At 58.0% G+C, this 11,235-nt stretch overlaps 1 protein-coding gene across 1 annotated transcript; it reads right to left on the bottom strand.

Moving 5' to 3' along the window:
- Positions 1-928: 928 nt before the first annotated feature.
- ADCYAP1 (adenylate cyclase activating polypeptide 1) lies at positions 929-7,308 on the bottom strand. The gene is made up of 5 exons (XM_076329882.1): positions 6,647-7,308; positions 6,254-6,361; positions 4,142-4,276; positions 3,551-3,646; positions 929-2,695 (listed from the first exon to the last, which is right to left on the bottom strand). Exons 2-5 carry the CDS (start codon positions 6,352-6,354, stop codon positions 2,509-2,511), a joined length of 519 nt encoding a protein of 172 aa, XP_076185997.1. The 5' UTR covers positions 6,355-6,361; positions 6,647-7,308; the 3' UTR covers positions 929-2,508.
- Positions 7,309-11,235: the final 3,927 nt, after the last annotated feature.

Below are 11,235 nucleotides of genomic sequence, written 5' to 3'. Positions count from 1 at the left end.
ATCTGCTCAAATTTTGGTAAGGCTGTTGGCGTTCCTAAAAAAAATCATACAAAGGATAATAACCTAGGTGATCACTTCATAATGCTTGCGACTAGCCACTGAACTCTAACGGAGAAGGTCATAAATAAAACGTCAAGAGAGCCCTATGTCATTATACCACAGCCGACACAAACACAGCAAACTCTGCCCATTGCCAAAGAACAGAAGAAGTACGACTAAAAGGCAAGCCGATGTGTTGCAGCATCGTAGGGCCACTAAATAGCCATCCGTGAACTCGTGGCGATTTACAAGGTGAAGAGAAGGCACGAAAGCTGCAAACTGCGCCCCGCGTCCCTCCGCCCCGGGAGCCCGCACCGGCGGCGGGCGGGCAGCGCCGGCAGGGCGGGCGGAGCTGCCGGGGCAGCCCGGGCAGGCGCTGCCCACAACGCGGGCGGCCCGGGCAGGCGCTGCCGGCGGTGCGGGCAGCCCGGGCAGGGGGCGTCGGCGGTGCGGGCGGCCCGGGCAGCCCGGCCAAGCCGCGCCGGCAGCGCCTGCCCGCCCCGCCGGGCTCCGCCCGCGCCTCTCTCTCTCCTCCCCGGCGGCCGGCGGCTGGGGGAAGGAGGCTTTTACCCGCGGCTTTTGTTTTTGGGGGGGAGGGGGGAGGTGTGCTTTCCGACGTCTTGAATGCGGGGCTCGTTTTGTGTCTTTGGAAAGACTCCTCTAAGGTTTGTGTGGTGAGCTGGAAGGAAGCAGGTACCTACGTGTCCTCCTTCGCCACCTGCCCGGGCGGAGGGACGGGGCCAGCCCCCGGCCGGGTTCGCTGCTGCTTTACTGTCCCCCGGGCGGAAGGTAAGATAGGAGTCCGTACATAGAGAGATGAGGTGAAAATGGTTTATCTCGTTAGAAACCGGACCACAGGTGAACACTACACATTCTTTTATGACAAAAGTTTGTTTTATGAAATAAATTTTACTAAGCAATAAGCCAGAATGTAGAAAAATACATTTTACCTCCAAACTCAATAAACAAGGAACAAAAACTTTTGTAGTAGTGCATAATTCTTTAGTGGTAGCTACAACAGGGGTTCCTAAACTTGTACAATAAGAGCTTGCATAAAACAGAACAAAGGAGTGAGAGAGCGTTCACAATCTTTTTTTTTTTTTTTTCCCCAAAAGAACATAACCCAAAAAGGTGACTCAGGTGGGTTAAACAGAGCTCGGAAAAATGCGAAGAGAGGATGAGAGGCGGGAGGGTCTACAAGAAAGAACAATCAAAGAAAAGAGCAACTCCGACCGAAAAATGCAAAGGCGAGAACCCTGCTCGTTACACATGATGAGAAGCATGGACAGCACTGGAGAGTAACACACTGTACTTTGCATCCAGGTCCAGTACCGAGCTGCCCGGGGCAGTTGGGTAGCGGATCGGAGGGGGGATCGCCTCGTCTTCCCTCGACCCTGCGGCACCGGCACCGGCTCCGGCACCGGCACCGGCACCGGCCCCGGGGCGCGCCGGTGGCCGCCCCCGCTCACTTTCCCACTCGTTCCAAACGGGTCCTGTCTCCGCTTTCGCTTTGTTCTGCAACTCTGCCCAGCCAGCCAGGAGAGCAGTGCAGGGGGCTTAGTACTCACTATCCTTGCTGCTGGTTCGGGATTTAGGGGTTGGGGGTTTGGGTTTGGCTTTTTTTGGTTTTGTTTTGAATTTTTGTTGTTTTAAACTATTTCTCCCTCCAATAGGCAACAGAGATGCACAATTTGGATCGAGCTGTTGTTTTCACAAGAGAATTATCCTCTAAGCTCATTGTTTGAGGAGACGCTAATACAGATACAACTGGAATCAAAGAAAGCAGGAGAAAAAAAAAATTGAAATCTAGAGGAAAGGGGACGCTGCCCCTTCGGAGAGGCTAGTGGCAAAGGAGCCTGCCTTGAGACTCACCGGGGGAAGAATCTGCTTCACCAATTCTCCCAAATCATTTTCCTCATAATCCCCTGGGAGCAGGGCATCCTTCTCTATGTACAGTAGCAAATGGTGAAAATTAATGTCTTCGACCCTGTCGCGGATAAAAATACTATCCTTTTAATTTCCGTTACAAAAATAGGAGTAATATTCAAAACAATGATTGTCTTTTTTTTTCTATTTATTTTATATAAAAACATAAACAGCTCAGGCGAATTCTTGTTCTTTTGCAGGCTTTATATGAAGAATTGTTCTTTAGTATTCGTAGTAGTATTTATATATATATATTTATATATTATATATAACTTAATGATTGGTCCACAAAGTAGATCTGTGCGTTTCTCTAGTGCTTTTGTACAAAAGAAAAACAATATTATTATCAAAATATTCATTTAATGGCTTTACTTCATACATAAATACATGTTTAGATAACACAGGAGCGGTGATTGTTCAGTCAGTTTGGAAATTACTTTTGTTTTTGTTTAGATTTTTTTGTTGTTGTTGGGTTTCTCTCTCTCTCTCTCTCTCTCTCTCTCTCAGGACTTTGTATACACAGGAGTGGCTGGTTACTCATCGCTACAAATACGCTACTCGGCGTCCTTTGTTTTTAACTCTTTGTTTATACCTTTTCCCCAGGACGGCTGCTAAGTATTTCTTGACAGCCATTTGTTTCCGGTAGCGGCTGTAGCTGTCCGTGAAGATGCCGTCTATGTGCCGCTTGGTCAGCGGTTCCGCCTCGTCCCCCAGGCCGCCGCTGGCACCGCTGCAAGCACCGAGAAGCACAGCTGCATCAGGCGGGGCCGCTCCGCCCTCTTCCGCGCCCCTCCGCGCCCCTCCGCGCCGCCCTCCCCCCCCCCCCCCCCCCGCTCCCCCCGGCCCCGCGCAGCCCCGCGGCGGCCGCTGCCCCCGGCGCAGCACCTTGCGCGGAAGATGCGCGGGGAGACAAAGGCCGCGCCGACACCCGCTCCCGGCAGCGGTGGGAGAGACAACATCTCCCCGCCATGAATTATTCATTGCGGCAGGGAAAGCCGCTCTCCCCGGGGCTTTATTAACGTGTTGCCTTCTGCCGAAGGGCGGCGGGTGGCACCGGGCTCGCCCCTGCCCCGCCGGCGGCGGGGAGTCCCGGGGAGCCCCGCCCGGCGCCCGGGGGTGCGCAGGGCTGCGGCCGAGTCCCCCCCGCTCCAGGCGAGCCCTGGTCATCGCTTCCGACAGACTGCTTCCCCCCCCGCCCCCCCCCCAGCAGACCGGGGGGGCTGCCCAACTTAATTTTAAATCAGCCGGGTGCAAAAAAATTATAGAGACATATATATAAATATATACATACACGCATATATATACATATACATCTATCTATATGCCCGAGCCTATTAAACCAAACAAACCTCCGTGAACGCCTGCGCTGACAGCCGGGCTCACGCTGCGCCGGGAGCGGGCCGGGAGCCGCGGCCGGGGACGGCTGAGGTTTGGGGAGCCGGACTCCCCCAGCCCCACCGCCGGCGCAACAAATTCCCAGCCCCGGCCGCGGCAGCTTTGTTCCCTCCAGCCGCGGCCTTTTAAGCGCCTCCGCTACAGCAGCACCAACGCCCACCGCGGAAAAAGAAAACGCAGAAACCCTTACCCGACCCGCTTGGCCATCAGGGAGTGCAGATATTTCCTGGCGGATAACTGGCCCAGGAGTTTCCTGTAGGCTTTGTTGAAGATCCCATCGGCGTGCCTGGGCGGAGGGAAGCGCCCGCGGGTGAGCGGCGAGGCCCGGGAGCCGGCTGCGGCGGGGTGCGGGAGCCCGGGCGGTGGCGGTGACCGTCCCTCCCCGCCGGCGAGCGGAGGGCGGCATCTCCCCGCGTCCCCCGGGACCCCTCTTCCCCACCCAGACCCCTCCCCGCCGCACTTGCTCGGCTCCGCGCCGGCTGGGCATTTCTGCTCCGTTTGCGGGAGCATCGCTAGCCCTCCCCGGCGCGGGCGGCTCCCCCGCTCCCTCCCCCGCGCTGCTGGAGGTAAGGCGGCTTTTCCATTTCTTCTGGGCTTTAAACTGGGCACCGGGACCCGGGCAGCGTGGTCGTTTGTTTGGGTTCGGGATTTATATATATACATTTTTTTTGGTTGCTGTTGGCTTGTTGGGTATTATTATTATTATTTTTTCCCCCAATCGGCTCGGCCAGACCCGTTTTGCTCCCGGCTCAAAATTCACGCCTGACGCCCCGCGAGTCACCTCTTTTCCGGTGGGTAATACAAGGTGTACATCTCGCCTATCATGGAGGACGGATTCGCTATACCGAGGGGCTCGTGGTCATAGGCGAAGTCCTGCAGGGTGTTCCCGTCCTCGTCGTAGACTTCATCCTCCAGCCTGGCAACGAGAGCAGCAAGGGGAAGGAGTCAGCCGGGCTCCGCGGGGCCCCCCGCTCCCCGCCGCCGGCTCCCGGTTTCCTGGGTGGCCACCCCCGGCGGAGCCGACCCGGGCGCCCCGGGAGCCCCGTCCGTCTGCCCCCATCCCCTCCCTGCGCCCGCCCGCTCCCCATCCCCGCCCTCCGCCTCCTCTGCGGGGCAGGACCACGGGGGAGGGAACACACCCGCCGTCAGACGCGCTCCGAGAAAAGCCCCAAACGTCTCCCCCCCCCCCCTCCCCCCGTTCCCCCCGTCCCCCGCCCCGGCCCGAAAAACGGCCCCTCTCTGCCACAGCCGCGGCTGGTGCTTCCCGAGCGGAGCGCACGCCCGCACAGGCGTGCAGGCTGCCGCACACGCACAGGCACACACACGCGTTTGTGTGCCAGGGGCTGGGCGGGAGCCAAGCAGCCTCCCCGGCGCAGACGGGGCGGTGAGCGGCAGCCCCCGCCGCCGGGGCCGGGGGCCGCGCCCCGCTCCTCCCCGCAGCGCCCCCCGGGCCGGGGGGGGGGGGGGCTTCTCCTGTTGTTGTTTTTCGTTGAATGGTGCCTCTGCCCTTTGAGATCCGGCCAGTTTTGTTCTTCCCCCCAGCCCTCCCCTCCCCCCCCCCCCCGCGCCCCGCTCTCTGCCTTCCTCTCTGCAGTACGATGTAGGTCATTGTACGTTACAGGCAGCTATTTTTGTCTGTGAGCTTTAGCGGAGGTATTAATAATAGATGCCGCTAAAGTGTTTCACTCCTGCTAATTCAGGCGTTTGAATGAAGAGAGCCGGGTTGCTGCCGGCTAATGGCCCCGCAGGCCACCGAGCTCCCTGCCCCGCAGCCCCTCTGCCCGGGGCGGGGAAGGGGTCTGCTCTGAGCCAGCCCCGACGGGCTCCCGGTTCGTGCAAGGACACCTCGGAGCCCCAAAAAGGGCACCCTCGTCGGACAGCCTTGCGTGCCCGGCATCGCCCCCCGCTCACAGCTGAGCCGCCCGGCGGTGTGCCCCGTAGGGCACCCCGGAATAGAGCCAAGCGCCGGTGGGGCAGGACAACAGCAAACTCCCCCCAAGCCAAGCAACACCGGTCGCCCAAGCAGGCTACCGGCAGGGTGGGACCAGGCTGCCAGAGGCCGTCCCGGACCGGGTACCCTGCGCCCCCAGCCACGGCCCAGCACGGGAAACTCGCTTGTGCCGACGCCTCTGGGGGTCCCCCCACTCCTGCCCCAAACACAGAGGGGTCCAAACGTCCCCGGCTCCCAGGTGGAAAGGGACAGCACAGGCATCAGCCTGCGCTGGAGCCCAGCAAGACAACTCCGAACAGACACAGACAACCAACCAACCTTGTGCCAGCCGCTTTCCCCCTTGAGAAGGCAGGTCGTATACAGACAGGTAAACAGGGGAAGAGACTAAATCCCCGTCAACTCCAATGCTGCTACACGAACCATGACAGCTCTCGCATGCTTGCAGCCAACGGCGCACCCGTGTCCCCCCTCGCTCCCCCCGGGCCGGGCAGGCGGTGCTCGCCGTTCACCCTGGGCGAGCTGCGGGCAACAGAAAGCGGCCGGGGCCCGTGTAGGGCAGGCGGGGGGGAGCTGCTGGGCCCCGCCGAGATGCGGCCGGGATCTCGGCCCGCTCCGCCGAGACGCAGCAGAGCAGGTCCCCCCCTCCCCGGGGACAAGAGGCCGCAGGTTAACCGAGACGGGATCCTGGGGAGCGGCCCGGGGGGGAAGCCAGTGCTGCAGCCGGGGGGGCTCACCTCCCTGTCTGACCCTCCCGGCGGCTCCTCTCCCGGGGCGGAGCGGGTGGGCACACAGCCGAAGTGGAATGGTGTTCGTTTGGTGACTCCCCCCGCCCCGTCCCCTTCTACTTTCCTCCCCGGTAAGATTCCCCTGCCTTTAGCAAAGCCGGGGCAGCGGGGGCCTGAAGGGGTCCCGGCGGAGCCCCCGGGCAGGGGACGGACCTACCTGAGCGCCGGGTACTGAAGTCCGGCCGCAGGTGAGCAGTAGACGCTGCAGTGCATTATTATGCCATAGACCAGGAGTGCTAGGATCGCTTTGCTACACATTGCCACTCTGTGCGGGAGGGAAAGGAAAACCGCTGTCAAAAAAAAAAAAAAAGGAAAAAAAACACCCCACGACCTACCAAGCCCTCGGCCGAGCCTGCGGGGGAGGGAGGCAGCGCGGCCCCTGGGGGCAAGCGCCCTGGGCAGCCGGGTGCCGGCGCGGAGCGGCGCGGAGAGGCGCGGAGCGGTGCCCGGCGCAGAGCGCTGCCGCCGCCGCTCGCCCCGTCGGTGCCCGCCCGCCCGCCCGCCCCGGGAGTGCTGCGGGAAGGCCCGGCGAGCCGCCTCGTGTCCTTACCATTAAACTCTAAACACCCGGCACTAAGAGCGTTTGGCTGCGAAACTAAAAGGGCAGGTCTTAAAAAAAAAATAAGAAGAAAAAAAAAAAGACCCAAAATGGGGGGGGAAAACAGAGCTGTCTCCCAACTTGCGGCCGAAAGGAGTTAAAACCCTCGTGGCATCGCCTCTCCGATGGGCGAAGGACCCGCGGGATGAAGAAGACGCAAAAGCAGCAGTTAGTTGTTTGCTGGTTTTAGGGGAATCCGCTCCAAAAAGAAAAAGGGGGGGGGGGGAATAGAAAAAGATAAAGGGAAAAAAGTTTGCAGGTAGCAGCACAGATCTGGAGTGGAGTCTGCAAGGGAAGGGAGAAAGAGGGATGGAGCGAGATGTCGCCGGAGAAGGGAGCGCAGGGGAAGGGGGAAGAGAGCGAGCGAGCCCGGGAGGGAGCGGAGGCGGGGAGCCGCGGGCTGGCTGCGTGCGATGTTGTCTTCCCCAGATCTCTCCCCTCACTGAGCGCCTTCAGCCTTCTCCTCTTCTTCTCTTCCTGCTCGGTGGCTCCAAAGTTGACCAGCCTTCCGCAGCCTTCCGTCTGATACGCAATTAGAAACAAAATCTTTGCAAACACCCCGCTTCAGCAAGAGCCCTCTTCGTAAACATTTGCCTGCTTGTTACCTTAGAGGACGGGCAATATTGTTTGTTGCCCCCGTGGTGGTGTCCGGATTTTTATTCATGAATCAAATGCCTTTTTTTTTTCCCCACAGTCACGTAATAATCGGGTATCAGAAAAGACGTCACCACCCCAATTCCTCAAGGAACACAGTTCTGTGTCGTCCTCAAAGATGAGCTTATCAGGAGTCATAAAGCTTCTCATAAACACCAACTCACACTTCCCCCCCAAAAGAAAATTAGAAAAAAAAACCAAAACCAACAACCAAACAGCAACACGCAGACAACCCCCACAACCTATCCCACAAACCTAGAAGGATCTCGCCACGGTCAAGTTTTACCTGCCGTGGGAAGGGACCGGGAAGGGTGGGGTGGGGGTCCCCGGACTTGGCGGGCTCCCCCGCGGCTTTGCTCCGCGTCTCTCCGCGGGGCCAGCTCACCCCACGCCGGATCCCGGGGCCGCCGCTGGGCGCGGGCCCCCGCAGAGCCGCCCGGTGCTGAGCGCGCAGGCGGAGCAGCCCCGGCGCGGAACCCCCACTTCCACGGAGATTTGGGGACAGGAGTGCCTTTTTTTTTTTTTTTTTCCTGAGGCCCCTCTTTTTGGTTTGTTTTTTAAGGATTGTTAGTATTGTTCTCATTACGCAAAGCTCCCCCCGGGGAAACCAGCAGCGCCGTATCCGCTCCGCGTGTGCCGCAGCCGCGGGGCGCGGGGAACGGGCCCCACGGCCGCCCCGCGGGGAGGGTCCCACGCGCGGCCGCCGCGGCCCGGGGGGCGGCGGGGGCGGCTTTCCCCCCCTCCCTTGGCCCGACCCTCTCCCCTCCCCGCCTTGTGCGGAGACAGATGTGCGACTCGCAGCGCTTGGCGGAGCGGGAGGGGAGAGGATGGCCATGAGGGGGAAAAAAAAAAAAAAGAAAAGAAAAAACAAGGAAAAAAAAAAGAGGGGAAAAAAAAGTTGCTTTGCCGGAGGGGCTGGGAGGGAAATCCCTTCTCTGGGGAGTTCCCCGCCGCCGGGATTATTTTCCCCCAAGTGGTGCGGCGGGCGGCGAGCGCCGGGCGCGGACCACCGGCGGGCTCCCGGCCGCTGCGATTGCGCTCGTCTCCGCGCTTTCCTCCCTCAGCGGCCGAAAATCAGCCCTTCATTTCCGAGAATTACCCAAAGAAATACAGGCTGCAGGAGCCATTACTGCACATTTTAATTATTGGGATCATAAGCAGAGAGTTCAGGAAGCAGCAATAATTTAGTTCTCCTGTTTCCTATTTGAATAGGTTAGGTGTAACACGCTTAGATGAGTTATTTGAGCCCAAATCGATTTCTCAAAAACAACAAAAACAAAAAACACACCATACAATTACATTCCTATTATGGGCATTTAAGGTTTCAATATTTTCCGGAGATAAAGGAAATTTAACGTGAATGAATTATTCCCGTAGAAAAGGCCACCGACGCGATGCCGGGGCGGGGGGACGGGGGACACAGGACTCGGGACGCAGCAGGACGCTATCCCGGTTCTCATTCCGCGCCGGGCGTGTAGGAAACCGGGAAGGGTCCCCCGGCGGGAGAAAAGGGACCGCGCAGGGCGCACGGCTGAAGCCGCTGGGGAAGGGGGCACCTCGCCTCTCCCGCCTGCCGCGGCCGGCGGCGCGACGGGCTTCCCCGCCGGCGGGCGCTGGCGCAGGGCCCGCCGCTCCCCGCGCTCCGCGCCCGCGGAGCGCGGGGAGCGGCGGGCCCTGCGCCAGCGCGGACCGTCCGTGAGCGGAGGGCGCCACCGCGCGGGCAGGAGCGCGCCCGCGGCCGCCGCAGCCGGGCCGCCGTCGGGCGGGCCGGGGTGGGGGGGGGGGGGGTGTGCCCCGTCCCCCGGCTGGGGCGGGCTCGGGAGAGCCCCCGCGGTCCCCGCCGGCCTCCCGGCCCCGGCTGCGAAAGCGGCTGGCGGGGAAGGGCTGCCCTCTTGCCTTCCCTCGCCGCCAGCAGCACCGGGCTTTGGGGGCTTTCGGGTTTTGGGGTGGGGTGGGTTTTTTTGTTTGTTTCCTTTGAAATGACTCTGTGATAGCGGGTGTAAATACGGGCTTTTCTAGAAACACGCGTGGCAGGGATTTTATGTGGGTATTACGGTTGTTACGTGGATAACTTCGGTTTGCAGGCTTGGACCACACACTCAGCCTGAAGAACAGGAAAGAAATATTCCCTCTTTCCAAAGAGCCCAGAATCACGGGCAGTACATTTTAAAGCTGTGGCTGTTTTCACTTTAGAAGAGCTACTTTCAGCTACCTTTTATTTACACCGCCTCATTTCCTCTCCTCCCTCCCCAGTCCCCCAGATCCTTACAGAAAGTACCAGGATGCCTGAAGTACTGGGCGTCAGCAGCACAGAGATACAAGATTCCCGTAAAATAGACCTGAAGCTCCAGACCCCACGTAGCAGCCCGGTGCCACCCCGGTGGTACTGCGCGCACAGGAGCGATGTCAGGACGGTTTGCAAAACATGCACCTTCTAAGCTCTCATTTAGGGTGAGTGAGTAACTCACACATGATTCATGCCAATAAAAGTCTCACAGCATCTCAGTCTACTTCGCGGGTGTGCGTCTGCAACGTGAATATGCATACGACATGGTTGCGGTTTAGGCTGAATAAGTAAAGATTTACATCTGGTCTCCGCGTATAAGTAAATTTCTAGATAACTCTCTGTCATTTCGAGGCTGAGAGGGATTTAAGGTTCGTAACACTTGTGTCTGAGGCAAACTCCTAAGGCAGCATCTGAAGAAAAGTAGGTTTTTCACTGGCAGAATTTCCTTCATCTTTCTCCTACCAGCTTGATATCCGAGTGATATCTCATGCACACTTGTCGGTCCAGCCACCATATTCATATTTTCTCAGTATGTCCCACCTTAGCTGTGTATTTTAGAAGGAACCTGGAAGACTGACAGACCTGGAATACGTAATTTTATCATGAAAGGACACATGTTTTTCTGCCAATATAGAAAGGGATGAATTCTTCTTTCTCAAAAGCAAACAATCCTGCCAACCGAGCTGTCTCTCTCACACACACACGCTATGGGTTTATCATCTATCTTGTTATTATCTCTCCCAAGGCCTCCTTTCTTACTGGGATGGCTTGGGGAGCCCATTGCAGGCCAGTCTGCCGATGAGTACACATCTGCATCAGCTTTATGAACGTAACACCAGCCTTCATCTTTTCTTGGCTTTCCAGCTTCCTCCTCCCCCACAGCTAGCTCCTAGGAAGGATGGACTTGTCAGAGGGGAGATTAACTCGTCCATGAAGTTACTCAGGTGTAGCTGTGGTCATCTGATAGCAGCTTACCAGGGGAAGTTATTAAAGCTCTAAGTTACTAAAGCAGGGGGAGCCAGGGCTTGGCGGACATTTCAGCACTTCCAGTTGAGACATGGCACCCGCGGCGGAGGCGGGAAAGCCCCGCTTTCCTCATCGAGGCTAGATTGTAATTGACTCAGGGACAGAGGGCGCTGAAGCGTCTCATTTGCAAAGTTCTTCTTTTATTAAATCATCCCCTCTTGTGCTTTCTTCTTTAAATAAAAGCAGCGGTATGTTTAGGCGCACCGTGGAAAGCATATGCATCTGTGTGCTTCCTCGCACCTGTCGCAGACCGAAGAAGCAAAGCTATAATACATCGCACAGGCAGGGATGTTCTGGGCAGGAGGTACAAACCATAGAAAAAATAGAGAGCAACAACCAGGGACAGTACTGGGAGTGCAACTCTTTCAAGACATGAGAGAGGCAAGCCTTGCCTGGTGGCCGGGACCCTTGCCGGCCTCTTCACAAGCATTAGCAAAGTCTTTGTGAGGATCTTCCAGGTAATTCCTTGCTGCCTTTTATCACCTTAATTATATTTCCAAGCAAACAGTTAAAAAACATTCTCAAGTATACACACTCTGAGGAAAAGGGCTGGGATTTTTTTTCTTTTCTTTTC

This window comes from Aptenodytes patagonicus, chromosome 2, assembly GCF_965638725.1.
Source record: "Aptenodytes patagonicus chromosome 2, bAptPat1.pri.cur, whole genome shotgun sequence".
NCBI classification, from domain to species: Eukaryota; Metazoa; Chordata; class Aves; order Sphenisciformes; family Spheniscidae; genus Aptenodytes; species Aptenodytes patagonicus.
The sequence above is the reverse complement of the archived record's forward strand: the minus strand, read 5'-3'. Positions and strand labels throughout refer to the sequence as shown.